Here is a 24,440-nt window from a genome sequence, read left to right as displayed (position 1 = left end):
GTTGAATAGTTTGTAAACTGTTAAATGATCATTTTAGGATCTTTATTATAAGTGTTGACAAGAACTAAATCAGCAGATTATATTACTTGGAATCAGGAAACAGTAAAAATTTGTACATTAAACTCGTTTTTTTTTCTACTGGCTTGTTTTATTCCCATTTAAATAGAGTGCTCCTGAAACCATTAAAGCTCCATCTGTCAAATGCTGAGCTATGGTTACATGGCTACTGACTGCATATTCCTGTTGATGTGATGCTGTCAGCTGCTCCTGTTATGACTGCCTTAAATTAGCATCCTATTTAAATACTGAAAAGTGACTCAAAAAAGTACAGACATCAGAATTTGTTAGCGCACCTCAACTTAGTAGGAGGCAACTGGTACATTGTTTATCTCCTAATTTTCGTGATTTCCCATGCATTCTGGGACATCCTTCCGTTAATTTATAAAATTTGTTAATTAAACGGTCAAAAAGCTGCTAATTTACAAATTAGCTCATGGCTTCAAATTTTAAGTTCCTAATTTTGTTCTCTTATGCATGAGCGTCATTGAGTAGGCTCTGCTCATTTTATTTCAGTGTATTGATTGCGTTTTAGAGAGCAGTAGCTTGATTATTTCCATTTATGCTTGAGCTGAAAAAAATCTTTTTGGATTGAAGTTCTCTTAAAATAAGCGGCTCTTGTCTCATTTCAAGTATCTTCTGTTGGTACTGAGTAAACTCATGATGCAGTTGGATGTAGACCTGAATCCCTCTAATATAAAAAAGCCTTATGGGCCTGTCCCACTTAAGCGATTTTTCAGGCGACTGCCAAATTGCCGGCAGTCGCCTGAAAAATCCGCAACTGGAACGGCGACTGTCAGAGTGGAACATAGAGATGCGCACACTCGCACCTGTCTGAAATTCACACAGTGCAAAGCCAAGGTGATACAGACACATACCGCGATGAACAGGAAGGTTGGAGCTGTAATTAAGACAGATAAAGCACAGTGTACGGTAAGTCCTTTAAAAGTGGGGGGGAGAAGGAGTTGAGACAACTTTTAAGAAGCCGGAAAACTTTTAAGAAGCCAGAAATACACAGCTGTGAAGCTCGGCGGACATTTAACATTACCGGTCGGTTATCCTTGGTTCTGAAAACTACCACTTACGTTTTTTTCCCCCCAATTTTTTTCCCTCCAATTAAATTCACCGGTCAGCACCGGCTACAACCTACAAGAACCTACGAGAACCTTCGACCTCCTGGCAACCCACTAGGACCTCCTAGCGACCCACCTAAGGCACGAGAATTCTCGCTACTCTCCATGTTGAAAAATTTGCAGCGACCATAATGAGGCCGCGACTAGTTCCCAGAATGCGGGAACTCCTCACAACCATGAAGGCGACTCCTCGGCAACCACCCGCGAACATGTGGCGACCATGTGGCGACTGCATGGTCACCTGCAGTTAAAGAAAAAGTTGCCTAAGTGGGACAGGCCCATTACTCTAACACTGACCACCCTCTACTGCACCATTGTAATACTTTCATTTCCTACTCAACACACAACAGCATTGTTTTGTCTGAGTAAACTTTGCCATTTTATTTAAGAAGGATCTGTAGATGCTGGAAAATCGAAGGTAGACAAAAATGCTGGTGAGGCAGCATCTATGGAGCGAAGGAAATAGGCGATATTTCGGGTCGAGACCCTTCTTCAGACCCTTCTTGTTTGCCATTTTATTGGTATTTTTTGAGATGTTGGTTAAGCTATCCATTTATTTCAATTATGCTGAAGATCTTTATGTCAAATTGAAAGATCTGAATTATAACATTTTCTAAATCAAAAATTATATTGTATCTTAATCTGAATATTGACATTCTGAAGTTGTGTGTAAGAAATGTACATCAATACAAGTTTAGGGGGAAGGAACATTTGATTTTACTTTTGTTCTGAATCTAGATTTAAATCAATTATTCATCGACTGTGTGAATAACTAAATGCATGTGTAAATAATTAATGTTAGCCTATTGCATTGTTCTGTAATTCCCAAATGGGGGAATAGGGAATAATATATTCTGATGTTTCACCGTTTATACCTTAAGTAGTTATCTGCGTTATTTGAAAGGTACCTACAGTTCTTGGTTATTGTGTCAATTTATACACATCAGCAAGCATTGTTGGATCTCTCGTTTCTGCTAGGAGAGCAGTTAAAGCATAAATCACTTAAAAAATCCTGCATAAGACGTAATTGGCCATTTGAACATGGTCACCAAATCTGGTTTGTTGGCTGTTGACACCTTTGACACCAGGGAAGAGTATGTATGTGGTTGTCTGTTAGGATGGAATTGAAATCGGTGAACATGGAAAGTCCCTAAAAAGGACCATTCTGTGGATCAAAGTAGAGAAAGACTGAATCATATAAGTTCTGTTTTCAAGATGCTGTGCTCATTTTATAATTTTCGACCACTTGTGCAATGTCCATTTTGAGAGTTTTGTTTTGAGAGTTGCTTGTTATAATTGAGAAAGTTTCAGAATTTACTATTTCTCTCTCTATATTAAAGTTGGAGCTGGGATAGTGCTGGGTACAAAGTTAATATAATGTATAAAAAAAAGAACATTCTTTTATTTATTTATTTTTTACTGAGATCTTCCATTACATCAATTCTCCTGCAGTTTAAATGAATGATTGTTGATTAATTGCTAGCGATTCAAATGACCAAACACAAAATGAGCAAAAAATATATTGTGATGTCAGCTTCAACATCGTTTAAATAGATGGGAAAATTGACACATTTTTTTCAACTTTTTGAAATGTTGGTAGGGCCATCCCTGTATTGGTCATGAAGCCATTTGTTTGGGAATAACTGTTATAATAATGTTATGTAAAATAGAAAAACTGTTGGTTGTGGTAATGGCTCAAGTGAATTAGTGATCGGCCATTTAATCCCAAAGGTTTCAGTTCAAATGTAGCACAGAATGATGGACGATAATTAACTTTGTAAATGAATTCCAAATGAATGTGGGTAACCAATTCCAAAAAAAGGTTTATGCTGGATAGGAAACACATGACAAATTCGCCCATAATGTAGTATTCAATTAGTGACCTGACTACGTGGGTGCACATGATGGTTGCCAAGGGAATAACACTAGATATTACTGTTTTAAAGAGAGCACAAAACCAACCAGCACTGGTTGGTTGTGCAACAGTGGAAACAGAAGTGATAATGTTGCGTAAAATCCCCATTTGGAGGATTACATTGAAGGCCGCTTGAGTATTTGGTGAATTATAGCTAAACTTGTGTAAAATGCTAGGTATGCCATTGCTGCATTTCGCGAAGAAAGCTCAGTAATGGGCCTGTCCCACTTAGGCGACTTTTTAGGCGACTACAGGTGTCTATACGGTCGGCACATGTTCGCGGGTGGTTGCCGGGGAGTCGCCTTCATGGTCGTGAGTAGTTCCTGCATTCTCGGAACTAGTCGTGGCTTCATTCTGGTTGCTGTTAATTTTTCAACACGTTGAAAGATTGGCGGTGAGCAGAATGAAGCCACCATGGAGAATAGCGAGAATTCTCGTGCCGTAGATGCAGCGGTAGTGGGTCGACAGGAGGTCGCAGGTTGTCATAGGTTCTCGTAGATTGTTGCTGGTGCTGACCGGTGAATTTCATTGTCTCATTGGGGGAAAAAAACGTAAACAGTAGTTTTCAGAACCAAGGATAACCGACCGGTAATGTTAATGTCTGCCGAGCTTCACAGCTGTGTATCTCTGACTTCTTAAAAGTTGTCTTCACTCCTTCTCCCCACCCTTCTCCCCCGCTCTTCCTCCCTCTTTTAAAGGGCTTAAGTGACCTTTCCCGTACAATGTGCTTTCACTGTCTTAATTACAGCGCCAACCTTCCTGTTCATCGTGTTGTGTGTCTGTATCACATTTGCTTTGCACCGTGTGAATTTCACTCATATAGCACTCCACCTGCTTGCCCTGTCCCCCGCCTGCATAACTGGCAGGTGAAGGAAGCTATATGTGTGTGTGTGTGTGTACGTATGTGTGTGTATGTTCCACTCAGACAGTCGCCGTTCCAGTCGCCGGTTTTTCAGCGACCTGCTACGGCTTGACAGTTGCCGGCAGTCGCCTGAAAAATCGCCTAAGTGGGACAGGCCCATTAGATTAGAGTTGCTTTCTCTGAAACAGAGGGGAGACTTAATCCAGATGTGAAGAGGAAGAAACTGGTTATCTGACCTGAGAAGTGGAATGGGGAATACATTTAAGGTAGATTTGGGTAGAGATATCAGAGGTGTTTCAAACAATTTGTTTCACATCCAGTATGTGGTGGGATTCTTTAACTCTCTATCTGAAGAAATGTTTCAGACAGAAACACACATATGTGAAATTTTCATGGATAAACATTTGATATACCATAATTTGTAGCAAACAGAGTGAGTGCTGGAATGGGATTAGTCTCAATTGCTAATTTCACCTTGCATCCATGCAGCTAATCCATAGTGGAGAGGCCTATTTGGAATGGTCATTTTGGGAGAGGTTGTGTTCCAAGCTGCAAGCAATGTATTTTGGCTTTGGCTCAAGAGTTTCGGCGAGGAGGCTGAGCAGAGGGTGATAGCAAGATGAAGAAAGATCTTTAATTTTATAATAACTCTTTATTTTAAATGCAGTCTGGTTAGCAGTTTGGGCAGTGGTATGCTCCTCCTGCAGGAGTTTGGAAATTGGGGGAACTTCCAGTGTCCCCGAGGACTACACCTGTGGGAAGTGCGCCCAGTTGTAGTTCATGATGACTGTCTGAAGGAACTGGAACTGCGATTCAACGACCTCGGGATTGTCTGGGAGACTGAGAACTTCATTGATAGTTTTAGAGTGGTTATCACAAGTAAGGTGCAGCTGGGTGACCACCAGGAAGGGGAAAGGCAGTAGGCAGAGAGTGACAATAGGTGCAGGAGTAGGCCATTCGGCCCTTCAAGGCAGCACCGCCAGTCAATGTGATCATGGCAGATCATCCACAATCAGTACCCTGTACCTGCCTTCTCCAGGAAATGAGGAAATCATTTTTTACACAGTGGTGAATCTGTGGAATTCTCTGCCACAGAAGGTAGTTGAGGCTAGTTGATTGGCTATATTTAAGAGGGAGTTAGATGTGGCCCTTGTGGCTAAAGGGATCAGGGGGTATGGAGAGAAGGCAGGGATGGGATACTGAGTTGGATGATCAGCCATGATCATATCAAATGGCGGTGCAGGCTCGAAGGGCCGAATGGCCTACTCCTGCACCTATTTTCTATGTTTCTATGTTTCTCCCCCATATCCCGTGACTCTGCTATCTTCAAGAGCCCTATCTAGCTCTCTCTTGATAGTATCCAGAGAACCGGCCTCCACCACCCTCTGAGGCAGAGAATTCCACAGACTCACAACTCTCTGTGTGAAAAAGTGTTTCCTCATCTCCGTTCTAAATGGCTTATCCCTTATTCTTAAACTGTGGCCACTGGCTCTGGTTTCCCCCAACATCGGGAACATGTTTCCTCCCACTAGCGTGTCCAAACCCTTAATAATCTTATATGTTTCAATAAGATTCCCTCTCATCCTTCTAAATTCCAGAGTATACAAGCCCAGCCGCTCCATTCTCTCAGCATATGATAGTTCCGCCATCCCGGGAATTAACCTTGTGAACTTATGCTGCACTCCCTCAATAGCAAGAATGTCCTTCCTCAAATTTGGAGACCAAAACAGCACACAATACTCCAGGTGTGGTCTTACCAGGGCCCTGTACAACTGCAGAAAGGATCTCTTTGCTCCTATACTCAACTCCTCTTGTTATGAAGGCCATTCGCTTTCTTCACTGCCTGCTGTACCTACATGCTTACTTTCATTGACTGATGAACAAGGACCCCCAGATCCCATTGTACTTCCCTTTTTCCCAACTTGACACAATTTAGATAATAATCTTCCTTCCTGTGTTTGCCACCAAAGTGGATAACCTAACATTTATCCACATTAAACTGCATCTGCCCACTCACCCAAACCTGTCTAAGTCACCCTGCATCCTCATAGCATCCTCCTCACAGTTCACACTGCCACCCAGCTTTGTGTCATCTGCAAATTTGCTGGAATCCCCGTGGCCATTACCCTGAAAATAAGTGTACCCTTCTGGATACTGATAGGAGGGGTAAAGGGGGAGGATACCGATCCAGGAGAAAACACCTGCAGCAGCAACCATGTCTGTGGCACGTGGTCTGGAGTAGGGTGTAGTCGGCCAGGGCTATAGTGATAGGGGATTTGATAGTTAGGGGACTAAGCAGGAGATTCAAATAAAATACCACAATGGTATGTTGCCTCCCTGGTGCCAGGGTCCAGGATATTTTGGAGCAGCTGCAGAACATGCTCAAGGGAGAGAGTGATCAACCAGAAGTGGTTGTACACATTGGTGCTTGCAGCATAGGTTGGAAACGTGATGAGATCCTGCAGAGTGAATATAGGAAGTTAGGAAAGAACACATCTTCCTTGAAAACAATCAAAAAGTGTATGTTTAATTCCGTGATTATTACAGTCGTACAGCATGGAAACAGGGCCTTCAGTCCAGCTTGCCCAAGCCGACCAAGGTACCGCATAAACACTAGTCCCACCTGCTTGCCTTTGGGCCATATCATTCTAAACCTTTCCTATCCATGCAGGTGAATGCTCCATGGGTGTCCTGGATCACTAACTACTTGACTGGACGACCACAGTATGCCAGGCTACAGAACTGTGTCTCGGACATGGTAGTGAGCAACACAGGGGCCCCACCGGAGACGGTCTTCTCTCCCTTTCTGTTCACCATCTACACCTCGGAGTTCAGATACAACTCGGACTCCTGGCACCAGCAGAAGTTTTCAGACGACTGCAATTGTGGGCTGCATCAGTGAGGGGAGGGAAACTGAATACAGAGGTGCAGTCAACTACTTTGTTGAGGGGTAACAAGACTAAGGAGTTAGTGGTGGACATTAGGAGGAGAGGAACACCCATGTCCCCTGCCTCTATCAAGTGTGTGGATGTGCAGTTTACCAAGGAGTACTTTGGAGTTTATCTGGACAGTAAACTGGGCTGGTCCAGAAAAGCTGAGGCACTGTAAAAGAAGGGACAGAGCCATTTGTACTTTCTGAGTAGGTTCCGCTCTTTCAACGTCTGCAGTAAGATGCTGCAGATGTTCTATCAATCGGTGGTGGCCAGTGCCATCTTCTACGCTGTTGTGTGCTGGAGTAGCAGGGCGAAGGCCGCGGACGGCAACAGAAGTAACAAGCTCACCAGGAAGGCTGGCTCCGTCCTGGGAGTGGAGTTGGATTTATTAGAGGTGGTCTTGGAGGGGAGGATTCTCCTCAAACTGCAGAGCATGATGGACAATACAGCTGACCCCCTCATGACACACTGGCCAACCTGAGGAGCACCTTCAGCAACAGACTTGTTCCACTGAGATGCAGCACAGAACGCCACCACTGTGGTTATCAAACTGTACAACTCCTTTCCCTTCTGTTGTCGGGTAGACTGACTCCCCATCCCTCACCCCCCCCCCCCCCCCCCCCCTCTCCAATCTTTGCACATCCCCAATCCTGAATTTTCAACACCTCACATTCATTTCATGTATCTTCTTGTGTTTAATGACGGTTGGAAGACCAATTTTCCTCCTGGGATAATTAAAGTTCTATTATTTTGTACCTGTCCAAATGTCTTTTAAATATTGTTATTGTTTCTGCCGCAACCACCTCCTCTGGCAGCTCATTCCATATACCCACCATCCTCTTCTGAAAAAGGTGCCCCTCAGAATCCTATTAAATGTTTCCCGTCTCACCTTAAAACATATGTCCTCTGGTTCTTGATTCTGGATAAAAGACTCTGTATATACCCTATCTATTCCTCGCATGATCTTGTATGCCTCTATAAGATCACCTCTCATTCCTCTACGCTTCAAGGAATAAAGTCCTAGCCTGCCCAACCTCTCCCTATAGCTTAAGCCCTCAAGTCCTGGTAACATCCTCATAAATCTTCTCTGCATCCTTCTCAACTTAACAACATCTTTCTTATGGCAGGATGACCAAAACTGAACACAATACTGGCCGCACCTGTGTTTTCTACAGCTGCAACATAACATCCCAATTTCTACGTTCAGTATCCTGATCACCTGATCTCTCTGTGAGGCAGTTTTCAAGGAACTATGTTCCTGCACTCTTAGATCTTTTTGGTTAGACTCCCCAAAATGCAATACTTAATATTTATATATCTATATCTATCTATTCTATTATTATATAAAAGTCTGTGGCTGCCGCCTGCCGTCTGTCCGGCTGCCGGCTGCCTTTCTTCCTTTTGATTCGCTGCTCCTTCCTATCAGCTTCCAACACACTTCAAAACAAAGTTGCAAGACAGGAACACTCTGAACTTTTCACCTCAATGGGATATCACAGCAAGTGCTTCAACAGGAGGGGGAGGGCCTATTGGTATTGCAATTGGAACTGCTGCAGCAGGCAGGGAGGTGCAATTGGAATTTGTTTTCAATCCACTGCTGAGGGAGGCAGGAGAGTGCTGGAATCTTACATTTGGGAACGGCTTCAGTTCCGTTGGAGGAGATGGGTGCATGGTGGAATATTGGGTTGGGGGATTACACCATTGGGGGATGCACTTGGTCTAGTATATTACTAAAACTCTCATCTTGTTTGTTTCTATGCGTGTGTGTGTCTGTGTGCCTATGTGATCCAGGAACTATGCCAAAACGGTACACGATAGTGCTACAATGTTTGCACCACCTTGACTCACAATTGTCCTGTATTGTGGTGTATCAAGTTTTGTTCAGATTGATGTTACATTTTAAAAGTTATTCACATTTTTTAATTCACAAAACCCCAATTTGAGAAAAATGTCTTCCCTCTGCTCTGGCACTTACAGCTATGACATCACAATGGGATTGTAGCCTTGCTTGCTACAATGTTGCTATCCCAGGACACTTGAATCCTGCCAGCCCAAGCAAGTTCAATTGCACTTTTTTTAGTTTGAAATGAGGGAGGGTGAATAAGGGGAAATGAGCAGCCCCTGCGCAGTTGGGGGCAAAGGGTGAATGGTGGAATATTGCGTTGGGGGACCAGGCCTCCCGTGGGGGCTATGGGCGAGTGGTGGAATATTGCGTTGGGGGACCAGGCCTCCCGTGTGACAGGGACCCAACGGGTCCCACTTGGTCTAGTATATATATTACTAAAACTCTCATCTTGTCTGTGACTGTGTGTGTGTGTGTGTGTGTTTGCCTGTGTGTGTTGTGATCCCGGAACTATGCCAAAACGGTACACGATAGCGATACAATGTTTGCACCACCTTACTGACAATTGTCCTGTGATGTAAATTAAACAAGTTTTGTTCAAATTGATGGTATATTTTACAAGTTATTAACATTTTTAACTTTACAAAATCCAGTTTGAGAAAGAATCACTTGAACACTGCAGTGGCAGTTACAGCTATGTCATCACAATGGGATCTCATTTACATAAACTGTCCGTCTGCAGTGCTCCATCCGCAAAAACATCACAATGGGATCTAATTTACATTTTTTAAAAAAGGCAGCAGTGGGGGACTGGATGAGGAGAAGATTGTTGTTTAATGTTATTTAAACAGATAGAGGGAGAGGAAGGGGGTAGGGATGGGAGAGGGGTTATGGAGGGAGGGAGTGGCTGAGCATAGGGGAAAGGAGAGGGAGGGAGTGGAGGAGGAGAGGGGATAGAAGAGGGAGGGTGAAGAGGAGGGGGAGGGAGTGTTGGGGGATGAGGGGAAATGAGCCGCGCCTGCGCAGTTGGGGGCTATGGGTGAGTGGTGGAATATTGCGTTGGGGAACGGATTGCGTAGGGGGAATGGGTGAGTGGTGGAATATTGCATTGGGGGAACGGGGCCCAACAGGGTAGGGAGGGGAGAGGGGTTATGGAAGGAGGGAGGGAGTGGGAGGGGAGGGGAGGAGAGGAGGAGAGGGGAAAGAAGAGGGAGGATGAAGCGGAGGGGGAGGGAGTGCTGGGGATGAAGGGAAATTGCATTGGGGAAACGGGGCCCAATGGGTCCCACTAGTTTACACTAAATTCCTCTGCCCACTTGCCCAACTGATCAAGATCTTGTATAACCTATGATAACCATCTTCAGTATCTACAATACCACCCAATTTAGTATTTGTAAACTTACTAATCATTGCCTTGTAAATTTCATCCAAATTGTTGATATAAATCACCTTATTCACCTTTTATACATTCTCCTGTCTCTGGAAGGAATCCAAATTTGCCCTATTCGTTTTTTCCATTTTGCAAACTATGAAAGCACAGTCTGTTTCATGGTCCTTGCCAGTTTACTAATTTTTGTTCTACCATTTATTCAAATTATCTTGGTCATCATTTGAATTTTAAAACATAGCTAATCCTCAGGTTCATAAATGATACAAAAAGGAATAAAGATTGAACTCTATTGCCTTCCATCACAGTGAGGAATGTGGAATCCACTGTGATAGATGTTTATGTTAACTTGTATGTGGTTGTGTGTCTTGTTGCTTTTCACTTAGTATGGCTGTATGGTAACTCAAATGCCATTGTACCTTAACTGGTACATGTGACAATAAACTGACCTTGAAACCTTGATACTATCTGCCTTTGTTTCCACTGCCTATTGATTTTACTTACAACATCTATAATTTCTACTTCCAGTTTAGTTCCTTTCTCTCCTGACTCTTCTTCCTGATTCTCGACCCCCTTGCCCACTAGAGGTGCTAGTCCTTGAGCTTTGATTAATCAGAAGAGGGCAAGGATATAATGGTCCAAGTGGAAATGAGGCAGAATGAAAATGAACGGGCTGCTGGAAATTGTTGCTTACTTGCAATCTAAGTGGAGAAGTTCTGCAGAATAATTGCCCAACGCAGTGACTACATTGTCAAGAGAGAATAGAGTACCAGTGCTGATTGTTGTCTCGTGTGTACTTCGAATAACTTTCACGGTTGGCATCGCACTTTGCCTTGAAGTGCGATTTAAGAACTAACGATATGACTGCCATACGAATGTGCAACAAACTAATTAGCGATATGTTTTTGTGATGAAAAGCACAATCCTAGAATGACCATTTAGAAAAGCCTAACACAAGGCAGAACATGATAGAGGTGAACAAAAGTAATGTTATTTGACGTGTTTAAGAAGGAACTGCAGATGCTGGAGAATCGAAGGTACACAAAAAAGCTGGAGAAACTCAGCGGGTGCAGCAGCATCTATGGAGCGAAGGAAATAACGTTCGGGTTTCGGCCTGAAACGTTGCCTATTTCCTTCGCTCCATAATGTTATTTGACAGTTGTTTAACTAAAAATGGATTTCCAACATTCCAAATACAGCTATTCAAAATTATTACTTCACAATTGCTTTTATGTGATTGACTGGATTTTTGTACAATAGATGGGGAAGGTCTTAATGGCCATCTGTGTAAAAGCAATTACCTGAAAAAGATATAATTCTACTGGAACGAAACAAGATCAGTTGAAGGTAGACAAAAATGCTGGAGAAACTCAGCGGGTGAGGCAGCATCAATTGAGCGAAGGAATAGTTGACGTTTCGGGTCGAGACCCTTCTTCAGACTGATGTGGGGGTGGGGCGGGAAGAAGAAAGGAAAAGGCGGAGACAGTAGGCTGTGGGAGAGCTGGGAAGGGGAGGGGAAGGAAGGATAAAGCAAGGATTACCTGATATTGGAGAAGTCAATGTTCATACCGCCGGGGTGTAAACTACCCAAGCGAAATATGAGGTGCTGCTCCTCCAATTTGTGGTGGGACTCACTCTGGCCATAGAGGAGGCCCAGGATAGAAAGGTCGGATTCGGAATGGGAGGGGGAGTTGAAGTGCTGAGCCACCGGGAGATCAGGTTAGTTAATGCGAACTGTGCGGAGGTGTTGAGCGAAGCGATCGCTAAGCCTGCTCTTGGTCTCACCGATGTAGAGCAGTTGACACCGAGAGCAGCGGATACAATAGATGAGGTTGGAAGAGGTGCAGGTCAACCTCTGCCTCACCTGGAAAGACTGCTTGGGTCCTTGGATGGAGTCGAGGGGGGAGGTAAATCGACAAGTGTAGCATTTCCTGCGTTTGCAAGGGAAAGTACCAGGGAGGGGGTGGTTTGGGTGGGAAGGGACGAATTGACCAAGCAATTACGGAGGGAGCGGTCTCTGCGGAAGCCGAAAGGGGAGGAGATGGGGAGATTACTCGGGTCTGGTAGCCTCTGTTGAGCGTGAAACATGGTCATCAATCCGAAATATTAAATCGGCTTCCATAGATCGGTGGGATGTAAAGCTTCTTAATCATTGTCTGTCCTTATTTCAGTTTTGCAGGTTTTTTTTGCATAAAGATTTTATTCTACTGCTGCTGTTTTTACTCCTTATTTTGAGTGGGGAAAAAGGAATCGTTTCAAAAATAAGTTGAAAAGGTCATCCCTGAGTGCTGCAGAAGTTTGCAAATGTTTTTAATCCACACCTATAAGTCTGAGTAATGCACAATATTTTCTTCAGGAAATGAGCAATATTTCATGTCAGTTGTGAGAGTGGTTGTTTTTTTAATGGTGTCATTCAAGTATTGGTCTTCAACGACTAAAATTTGTTTTACTAGTTCATCACCCGAAGCGAGTTCACCTGTCCTTGACACATGGGCCTATGTTTCTGCAGTGGAGGCTGTAGAAGTACTGTCATTTTTCCTCTCTGTAGACATGGCAATGAAGTTTAACCCATTGGTGATTTGATTTCACTGGAAAATGGGTCAGAATCATTGGGAAATCCAGTCAGTGGGTAAGAATCTGTGATTCATGGGTGTGATTGTTCATATAAAGTATTTTAAAAGCTGGATATTGTAGATTTCCATTTACACTGGTAATCAGGAATTAAATCAACCCTAAATTTTAACTAATTTTTTCACTTTATAAATGCTGTGTACTTTGATATTTGGATTCTTTGCTTTTGTTCTGTACCTTCGTCCTCATTCACTTCCCTAAGATCTTGGACAAAAGTCAAATTTATACTAACAGCAAAGATAATTAATGAAAAGTCTTACAGAGCCAGCCAGCATCTCCTACTGTGGCCTTCATCCAAGAAGATTATCTCTGGCATTCCAAGAGTACATTGTGGTAATCCAGAGTGCAGTTAATTGCATGTAAATAAACATATAACACATGTTACAGTAGATGTAATCAGAAGTTTCTGTCTTTGCATACAGACAGAAATCAATGATGCAAAAAAATTACACATCAGCCTCCCTTAATTTTGCTGTGGTGTGACAGATTCATGCTCACTGATGTTAGGTTTTAGTGCTAAGCAATTAGGTGGGAGTATTTCTTTTGATTAAAGAAGCAGTGCTTCTGAAGCAACTTAATGTGCTGGCAAATAAAACAATCGAATTGCAGTATTTGGACACAAAAATTAGATTTTTTTTAGGCCAAGTACTTGCATAACTGGTTATCTTGGCTATTTGGTTATCAATATGTTTTCATTATTTTTAATTTATAGAATCAATTTTATATAATTGAAAACTGCTCGATTTTGTTTTGTAGAAGTCAAATATATGTTTCCTTTAAATTGTGTAGTTCTGCTTTCTTTTTAGCAAATATTACAATTTGTATAGTGATTTCAGGCATTTTACTTTAGGAAGTCCTGTTAAATTTGTTTCATAGACGGATGATAATTATGAGCACAGCATTGTCAAGATTTCTATCAATGCTTATTCGCAATTATTCTTCATCCGACGATAGTCACAAAAATAATTATAGAGACAGGTAAATATTATCAATTCCATTTTTATCGTGACCCCTAATTTTATGCACTTTATTTGGGAGAAATGTCCTCCCTGTATCTACCAAGTCAAGTTCGGATTCTGAATTGTGTTACTGTTGGACTTTTTCCACTAAAGTCACCATTTTGTCTTTGTTTATTTAATGATCGAACCAATAGCTTAAAACATCTGGGCCAGGTCCTGGATCATTCAGATAAAAAATATAGCCATATCAATTAATGTGTGAAGGAAAATTACACATTTAAATAGATTATTATGCAGGATTGTGTAAATAATTCGATTGATTACTGTTTATCCTATTTGCAGTGTTTTTTAACGTTTGAGTAATTTTCTTCCCAATTGCTTTTTTGGTGTTTTTTAGCCCTGTTATTGATTCCTATATGCTATCTTCATTGTAAAATAGCTAAAAGTGCAGTATAGTTCAGTTTAACGTGTAGTACAGTTTAAAGTGTAGTATGGTTCAGCATCTGAAGTCACTTGAACAAATATATTTTAAAATAGTGTGTATAAATTCATTCAGTTTCGCTTCATATGCCGAATCATGACAAGCTTCAAAATCCTGGAAACTTTCCTGATAATACACTGACATCCTAATTTTATGGGAGTATAAGAGTATTAATAGTTATAGCCAGAAACATATTTTTTACATAGCTGGCATTCTCTTAAAAAATAATCCAAGTTATGAATTACACATGTTTGTCTGCACATCCAGAACTGCACGTTCGACATATTTTGCTGTAAGAATATAATTGAGCCTATTATCACCCACCATTGTTCTTTTGCAGCAACTTCCTTTGGCCATATATGTACATTTAAACATGAAAGTCAGGAAGTTGCCATCAGATATGTTAATTTGTTCAAATTATGTGCATAGACAACTTAGTATCACCTTGATCACTGTTTAAATAACCAGAATAAGCAAGTTCGGTATTCCGACTGCGCATGCCCAGGTCATAGGTAATTCGCGATAAACATTGTCAGCAGCTCAGCTGCTGTGTGTATACAGACCTGCGTTTCATCCGTAGTCAGGATTGAACCCGGGTCTCCAGCGCTGCAAGTCCTGTTGAATTGCTACTGGGCCGTCGCCGTCCCCTCCTGAGTGTCCCATCCCTGGCCTGCGGCGACCGGAGATGTCCGGGGTGACCCTGGACTGGCGGGACATCGGCCCGAAGCAGTGGCGGCCCCCAGGCTTACAGCCAGCGCGGACCGTCAGTCCAGGGCTGTCGGTTAACCCGGCGGTACAGGCAGAGTTGAGCTGGAGTTAGCTCCTCTTCTCCCCGCTGGCTGTAAGCCTGGGGCCGCCACTTTTTTTTAAATCGCTAATGACCTTCGACAAATCCCATGATTTCTTGCGTTTTTCGAAATACCTAACTCGCTTATAGCAAGGACCTCACCAACATACCTTAAATACCTTGTCCCATACCTTGTCCCTTTCCCCTTCATCCCTAACATTGGGGAAAATTACATTTACTTTGAAATAGCAAAAAATTTTACAAATTAACTTCATTTAGATTTTAGTTTCTGTTGGAGTTATTTTTTAAATTACATTTCATTTTTTTCCTGATTTAAATTGAAATCCATCTTTAATCCCGTTTTTCTTTTGCTAGCGTATGTTCTCCTATCTGATCATGTCTTTTCATTGTAATTCCTAGTGGCATTTCCTGGTTGAAAGTCTTCTAGTCATTAACTGTTTGGTTTGATTGCTGAACAAGATGACATTGCTTTGCCTCATCCGTACAGAACTCGGATGTTCTGTGGGGAGCTCAGTTTTCCATTTTGTTTGGGAGAAATAAAGCACTTTTTCATACTAGTACAATCTCTCCACTGCACTGGGTCATCTAACCTTGTACATCACATTATGGTGTGGTTGGGTAGTTTTTTGAGGAGGATACAAACTCCTAAATTTATCACAATTTTTATGCGTTCACCACGTGATCTTCAGTAAAAAATCCTCATATTTTTGATCCAAAATATGGAACGATATTAATTTAAAGAAAAAAATGGAGATGAATTGTAGAAAAGGCTAGGAATGGAGCTATTAACCAAAAATAAAATAAAATTAGGTAATATAATATTTAGTTAATATATTTTTTTCTTTATTACTGGCAACTCATTTAATTAAAATGTAGTTTTCCATAGTACAGGCAGTCCCTTGGTTGCACAAAGGTTCCGTTCCTGAGAATTGTCCGTAATTCGATTTCTCCTTAAGATAGAAACATCCGTTTTCTATAGCTATCCATATCATATTGCTATCCATATCGTATCATAATTCTATCATTTCAACTTAATATTGCAAGCTTAATAAATGCATTAAAATGTATGGGAAAATTTGGTTAAAGTCGGATTTTTGTACGTTGGGTCATTCATAATCCAGGAAGCTCCTGCATTAAAAGGAATTTGTGGTAATTGATGAGGAGGTCTTTGGGATCTCTAAATTTGCTTTTACTTCACAGATATGGAGTCAGGGGAGCGGTTGACATCTACTTCCTCTGCGCCTTCTACATCTTCTGCATCCTCTACAGCAACGGCTTCGGCTCTTTCTAAGGGCAGCATTTCTGCAGGAGCTGGAGGGTTCGGCTCCACATTGTCGACCTGCGGTAAGAAATACTCTACTCGTGGAATTCATGATTTCATAAAGTTTCATTGCAATTGTAAGGACATTAAGGCCTACAGCAGCAATTCTGTATTTGCAGAAGTCAAGGTGTCGTAATAGTCACTGTAAAATAAAGGAGACAAACATCTTGTATTGTCCTCTTCTGCAACATTGCTTTCTGCTCACCTGAAATCTTGTCTACTTCTAGAGTAATCTTGGCAGGATATGATTTCAATTATACTTTGAGTTTATCAAATGATGCTGTTGATTCATGAGATCATTTTCCTTGCTGAAGAACAAAGGATCTGCAGGCTCCTATACCTGCAATGTTGGCAGTCTTCAGGTCAGAAGATAGTTGGATGGAGGGTGAGAGGCTGGGAATTCATAACCAAACTGGGTGGGGATTTGTGTTCTGAAGACAATATGACAAAATATTTTCAGGAATTCCTTCCTTGGCATGTCTTTGCAGCTTACATTTGAAATGCTGAGGATATCTACGGCCTATTATTCGATCTGGCCCTCACAGGCCTTTTGCATGAAAAAGTCTCGAAGTTAAAACAAAAATATATATTTTTTCCTGTTTGGTTTTTCCACTTTACTGGCTACCATTCTGTAGATTGGTTACTCCACACTAACCAATTGTAGTGCTTTATTAGTAGAAGATCCGCCTACTATATGGTTTATATTATCAGAACTCAGCTCATGCTAGCAGTCGAATAGTCGCTACACAAGCTATAACAGCATGCTGAAATGTACTGTAAGTGAGCTTTAATAAAACTATATTGTACCATGTTGTGCAAATGACTGGGTCATTTACATGGTGTCAAGAAGTGGTTGCCTACCCACTCCGCCTTTAAGTATATCGGTTTTTTATTTTGTCCACCTAGTTTGTTTTGTATACTCGCTATCTCTACCATGGCTAGCTCGCTTCGCCGTCAACACCCGCTGCGGCTACAACCATTACATTCGTGCTGCTCATCGCAAAGCTGCACCTGACGTGCGTGCCTCTATACTACTTAATGTTGCTGGCCCTGAAGCAATGAAGCGCGCAGAGTGTTTTAACTACGCACCTGCCGTTATGGACCACAACAACCAGGTTGTGGTGCCTGCTGAAACTATGGATGACCCTGCTCACTAAGTTCGGACAGTTATGCGACCATCGAGCCAACTCCATAATTGAACGTACTAAGTTTTTTGCTCGCTTCCAACAGCAAGGAGAACCTACTGACAACTTCCTCAGTGATTTAAAACTCATGGCTGCACGCTGCCGTTTTGGAGATTTGTGTGAAGATCTCATCTGTGACAAACTGGTAGGAGGTTTACTCAGTGACAAGGTACGAGACAAATTTTTTCGCGATACTGAATTGACCTTGGACCGAGCTGAACATTCTTGCAGAATCGCTGAACTTACGGCTTCCCATACAAAGTCTTTGGGCTCTGGGCCGCGATCCCCGTTCAATGTCAATGCTACCGACACCTCATATCGTAACCGGTGTTCACAACCCACCCCACCCTGGCAGCCTCAGAGATCTATTGAACGGTGCTCTAACTGTGACGGCTCCCACACTCCAGGTCGCGAATTCTGTGCTGCTTATGGTCAAATTTGCTACTACTGTAAGAAATGTAACCACTTCATGAAATGTTGTCGTTCTCGCGTGGCTCGTTCGTTCCCAAGACAAAATGGACACCTGTTTAAACATGAACCTACTGATAATGAATTCCAAGAGCTGGAAGCGCCATCCCCTGCTCTCCTCCGTGAGAACCAAGATAACAGTCCAGACATCCACTCCCCATTTGCTTCCACTAACAAGCAGCTTGACCCTGAAGTCTCTCCCCTCGTCAACAGCAACATTGCGTTTGCAAAGATGACACTGGTGCTAAATGTAATGTCATGTCTTTATCTGAATTTAAACAAATTCGTAATACCGAACGTATTGCAAACACTACGGCTACGTTACGAGCCTATGGGGGAGAGGTACTGCTCTAACTTGGAGAAAAGGAACTGAATTGCCACATGGAATCACAAGCTCACAAACTGAAGTTTTTCATTGTTCGGGGGAGGATTCTGCAACTCTGCTTGGCATCAACGCATGCCAGGATCTAGGCCTGGTTACCTTTGAGCTTGCTCCAATCTCTCCCACTGAGGGCTCCACTCAGCAGATACTTTCACAATACGAAGAACTATTTGACGACAAGCTTGGAAAACTGCCCATCAAGTACAATATCACCACTGATCCAAATGTTACACCTGTGGTCCGAGCACCACACCATATCCGGCATGCTATGCGCGACAGAGTATACAATGAGCTCCAGTGGATGGTGTCCCTGGGTGTCATTGCTAAGGTTACTGGCCCGTGCAACTGGGTTTCCACCATGGTGATTAAAACAAAGAAAAACAAGGAAGAAATCCGAATCTGCATCAACCCCAGAGACCTAAACACAGCGATCAAACGGCCACATTACCCGATGCGAACAGTAGAGGAAGTTGCTGCTCAGATAAGCAATATATCTGTGTTCTCTGTTCTGGATGCCAAAAGTTTGTTTTGACAGACTCAGCTGGACCCTGACTCGTCCAATCTCACCACGTTCGGCATCCCCTTTGGCCGTTACAAATTCCTGAGAATGCCCTTTGGCATCAACTCTGCTAGCGAGGTTTTCCAGCGCACAATGGAACAATTATTTGCGGGGTATCCTTGCGCCATCATTGTCGATGACATTCTCGTTGCTGGACACGACACGGCTGACATGATGCCAATCTAAAAAAAAGTACTAGACCGTGCCAAAGACATCCATCTCAAGCTCAACCCTCTAAAATGCAGATTTCGTGTCACAGAGGTCAACTATGTAGGCCATGTTTTCACTAGTGATGATCCCAGACCGGACCCATCCAAGACCACTGCCGTCAACGAGATGCCAGTTCCCACTGACGCTACGAGTTTACAGAGATTCCTGGGAATGGTCAACTACCTGGGGAAATTCATTCCCAACCTCAGCGATATATCTGCCCTCCCCTGCGGGAACTGACTCACAAGGACCCTGTCTGGTCCTGGTACTCACAACACCAAAGAGCTTTCAAAATCCTCGTTGCAACTGGCCAGTGCTCCAATTCTCACCTACTTTGCTTTAAAGTTGCCAGTGACACTCACATGTGACGTATCCCAATATGGACTTGCTTACAGACTTCCACCGACATCGACTGCAGACCTGTTGCTTATGCCTCCCGTACCCTGACAGAAACTGAACAACATTATGCCCAGATCGTAAAAGAACTGCTTGCCATGGTTTTTGCCTGCACAAAATTCAAAGCCTTTATTTTTAGCATATCTGTGATTGTGGAAACAGACCACCAGCCGCTGGTCACCATTCTGAACAAACCCATTCACGCCACTCTGGCTCACCTGCAACCGATGGTGATGCAGCTACAGCATTTTGATTTTACTATAGCCTACAAAAAGGGCAAGGACATGCACTTAGCTGACACGCTATCAAGAGCCCCACGCAAAACCTACGAACAGCAGCCCTCAGGACAAGACCAGTTCACGGTAATGATAGTGTCGTACGTACCTACTGAATGCCTAAGCAGCCTGGCAGAGCACACGGCTGCCGATGAAACTCTACAATTACTGTCCTCAGTCATCCGGCGTGGTTGGCCAGATACACACACAGCACCCCACTAACGATTTGCCCATACTACCTTGTTCGCGACAAACTGGTACTACAAGACGGGGTTATAATCAAGGGTCACAAAGCAGTCATCCCAGCTGTTCTTTCGGGACAAGTACTTTGATGCCCTCTACAGGGGCCACCCCGGTGTGGAAGCAACCCTACAACAAGCGCTGAACATGTTTTAATGGCCTGATATGACCAAGTATATACGTGAAAAAGTCGAAGTAAGCGCTGTCTGCAACAGCCTAATGCCACACCAAGAGAAACAACCTGTTCCGCCTCTGCCGTGGTTCATGGTCGCTACTGTCATATTCGAGTGGCGTGGAAAACACTATCTGGTTCTCGTTGACTCGTATTCAGGCTGGTTCGAAATTGACCTACTCGAAACAATCAGATCTGACACAGTCATCCGAAAGTTGTCACGCCACTTCTCCGTGCACGGCGCCCCTGCACGTCTCCTCTCTGATAACGGCAGTCAGTTCATCAGTCAGTGTTTCAAAAACTTTGCTCAACGAAGGGATTTTCGCCATGTCACCAGCAGCCCTGAATTTCCACAGTCCAACGGGCTCACAGAACGGGCAGCCCGTGGCGCCAAACAATTAATGGAGCACTCACACCTTGCTAAATCTGACGTATACTTGGACCTGCTCAAATTGAGGAACATCGCCTGTGACCCAATACTGGGGTCTCCAGCCCAACGCCTGATGTCTCGTCAAACCTGTGCTGTTCTGCCCATGCCCCAGCAGCTGCTGCAGCCACAGGACCATTCACCTCCCGTTGTCCAGAAACAACTCCAGCTGAAACGCGATGCACAGAAACAATCTTTCGACAGGTCCAGCAACCCGCTTAAACCTCTCTCTAGTGGACGAGTTGTTCGCCTTCAGACCGACAAGGGCTATGGCCGTTTGTGTCACATTCAGAGCCCTGCCAAGGAACAGCGCTCCCACCTAGTTTGTGCCAACGGAGGCCTTTACAGACGCAACCGTTAACATCTTCTTCCTGTGAAGGAACCACGTCCTGTAGTTTCGAATCCAGAGGTCACACGTCTGATGTACCCTCCTATTGTCGGACTGACTCCTGATGCAGAGCAGCTACTGACTGTGCCCCCTATGGCCTCACCACAACGTTCTGCGCCCCGCTCACCGGCTTCGCCGCCTCCACCCTGCGGGTCTCCGGCACCGTTCCCGGTTACTTCCCCGGTCACTTCCTCGGCGAAGGGAGGAGACACGGATCTATACCGCACGCGTGCAGGGCGGGTCTGTAGGCCACCTCTTAGATATGAATATTTTGTGTAACCATCTATACGTCCCTGTATGAGTTATTAGCGTTTCGGTTACTGTATTATTTAGCCTTCACGTATTGGTGTGTTTCTGCTCAAAGGCTTGCATTTAGTTGTGCTTCATTTCAGTTCTACAAGAAAAGATGTAGATTGGTTACACTCCACACTAACCAATTGTAGTGCTTTATTAGTAGAAACTCCGCCTACTATACAGTTTATATTATCAGAACTCTGCTCATGCTGGCAGTCGAATAGTCGCTACACCAGCTATAATAACATTCTGAAGTGTAAGTGATCTTTAATAAAACTATGTTGTACCATGTTGTGCGAATGACTGGGTCATTTACACATTCCATCTCAAGTGGTTGCTCGTGTTTCTGGCTTTGCAAACAATACTTGTGTTTGTGTTTGTGGCCTAGTTTTGTGTCCAATACAATGTGTTTGTGTCCTAGTTTTTTCCATCCTATTTCTCTTTGTCGAGTTTTCTTCTCTTCCCCTTGCTTTTGTGTTCCCCAAGGCTCAGTTCCTTGATCTCTATTTGTTCACGTCACAATGGGGAATTCCCCATATCTTATCTAGAATTCTGTTCCTTGCATCCTTTCCTTTTCCTGAACTCTGCTATTGTCCACCTGATCTTGGAAATATGGAATATTTAGATTCCTCTTTTAAGGCCTTGTTGGATGCCAAGACATTCCCAACCTTACCCCAGATCCTTCCTGACTGGCAAATTGTGGAATGTGGTGGTACTCTCTGCAGTCTTCATTGGTTGAAATGGTGTTACTGGCACACTATGACAAGATACTTATGCCAGGTTTACCATACATAATATTTGTAAGAACTAGAATTGCTTCCCAGGCTGCTTGAGGGAGTGTCCTGGAGATCATTTGTTCTGGTGCAATTTGTCACTTTTGTGATATTGTGTTTTGTTTTACGCTGCATCTATAAGAGCACCAATCTCTGTGGTAGTAGTTTTTATTCCTGCTGCTATAAAGGGTGAAAAATAAACCACCAAAGTTCCTTGCTTTCAGGGGCGGAAAACCCGGGGGGGGGGGGGGGGGGGGGGGGGGAGGGGACACGTTTCCCCCCATGTTTTGAGAGGTGGGGGACATCCCATTTTGTAATCCGGATTTTAATAAATCTCCGCTTCCGCAAGACAGTGGAGGTTGGACTGCTGATCGAGGGCGCCGATTGGACGAGAGAGACGTTGGTCAACGGGCAATGGGGACGGGACATGATGATTCAGCGCGATGATTGGAGGAGGGAGGAGTGGGGGGCGGGAGGTGGGACTGATGATATTGAGTGCGGTGATTGGAGGAGGGAGACGTGGCACAGACCTGCGCCTCATCCGCAGCCAGGATCGATCCCGGCCAGCTCTCTGGCGCTGTCCCGTCCCCACCCGAGTGCCCCCCCCCCCCCACGGGTGGCCAAAGAGGTCGTGAGTCAGACGGGAGCTGTGCCCCCAGGCCCACAGCCAGTGCAGACAAGCAGTGCTTAACCCAGCTCAACTCTGCCTGTCCCGCCAGGTTAACCTGCCTGGCCTTGCGGGAAATATGGCCAGCGCGGAGAAGCAGCGCTGGTGTCCCGTCAGTCCAGTCAGGACTTGTAGGTTAACCCGGTGAGGCAGGCAGAGTTAAGTTGCATTTAGCGCTGGATTGAGCCTCTGAAGCCTCGCAAATCTGTGTGTGCGCATGGGCGCGCGGCCGCCAAAAAATTGTGTCCCCCCGTCCCCTGGTTCCCTCCATATTTTGATAGCGAGTTCCGTGCCTGCTTGCTTTAAACTCTATTGTCATTTTATGCTTGAGCTTCAATTGGTAGAAACAAAGACTGCCGATGCTGGTTAATACACAAAAGGACACAAGAGTGCTGAGGTGACTCAGCGGGTTAGGCAGCATACCTGGAGAACATGGATAGGTGACCTTTCGGGTCAAGACCCATCTTCAGACACTTGACCTGGACATTTCAATCTTGACCCAGAACATTGCCTATCCATGTTCTCCAAGAAGTCTGAAGAAGGGTCTCGACCTGAATTGTCACCAATCCATGTTCTCCAGGGTTGCTGCCTGACCCGCTCCTTTTGAGCTTTAAGTGGCAAATGGAATTTCTATCCATTTGTTTTCAATTTGCAAATATCTGTGGCAACAATTGACGTCTGTAGTCATTGTATTGTAAGTCGTTTGGGGATGTTGAAGCTTTCGGACAGATGCATCTTTGTACACGTTTTACTGTACATAGATTAGCAAAGAAACTATTCCTACAACCCATCAGACTGTGCTGGTATTTTTGACTTGCATGTGCCAGTCCATGTAACATATTTGTTTTAACATATTAATTTACACATTTCTTCCTTATGTACATGTCTAATTATCTGTCAATGTATTTATGCCAACTATTACATGTGTAACAAATTTAAGAGGTGTCTTGACCCGAAACGTCACCCATTCTCTCCAGAGATACTGCCTGTCCCCCTTACGCCAGCATTTTGTGTACCTTTGTATTCTAATTATTCTCTGAGTAGAGAATCTATATTTTGCATCTTTTCTAATGCTCAAGACCAGAACTACATAAGCTTTTTTTCCCCTCTGATTTGTAACTGGTTTCTTGTAATTGAGGCAAAACAAAATGCAATTGGTTACTTTTTGTTCTGGTTGAAGTTCCAGAAATTTGAATTTAGTGCTGACATTGTTTAAATTAATAGTAATTTTCATTGTTTTATACATATAACATTTGTACAAATACATCGTAGTGTGAGAGGAATTGAGATTGAAATCGGCATTTACATGGAAACTAAGGTAATTTTGATTAGTGGTTCACCATTGCCTGTAGTTTTCTATAGTTGTAGAAATATTAACCAGATGGGACTGTTGTACTTTCAGAACTTCTGACGGTAAAATGCATTTTCCCAGCAGTTCTTTCATGGGTCTTTGAGCGTGTTGTCTCTAGTTTTGTAACCATCTGTTGCAATTTTTTTCGATCAGTTTCTGTACCATCATGACTGCAGAACATTCAGCATCAGACTGGCCTCAAACAACATCATGATCGTAATCATGATTTTCCCTTTACCTCCTTGATATGGTTGATCACATAATCAAGCTCTAAAGCTTATTCATTGCTTCTGTTGTTTGTCAATCATTCCATATGCTTGTTGA

The 24,440-nt window shown here is 43.4% G+C and overlaps 1 protein-coding gene across 1 annotated transcript in view; it reads left to right on the top strand.

Moving 5' to 3' along the window:
- Positions 1 to 24,440, top strand: part of baz2ba (bromodomain adjacent to zinc finger domain, 2Ba) — a 153,465-nt gene that overhangs the window by 18,599 nt on the left and 110,426 nt on the right. The window contains 1 exon segment of the mRNA XM_055638807.1: positions 16,210 to 16,353. Within this exon segment, the coding sequence (XP_055494782.1) occupies positions 16,212 to 16,353 (142 nt within the window). The 5' untranslated portion in view covers positions 16,210 to 16,211.

This window comes from Leucoraja erinacea, chromosome 7 (genome assembly GCF_028641065.1).
Source record: "Leucoraja erinacea ecotype New England chromosome 7, Leri_hhj_1, whole genome shotgun sequence".
Taxonomy (NCBI): Eukaryota; Metazoa; Chordata; class Chondrichthyes; order Rajiformes; family Rajidae; genus Leucoraja; species Leucoraja erinaceus.
This window is presented reverse-complemented; position numbering and strand designations above follow the sequence as displayed.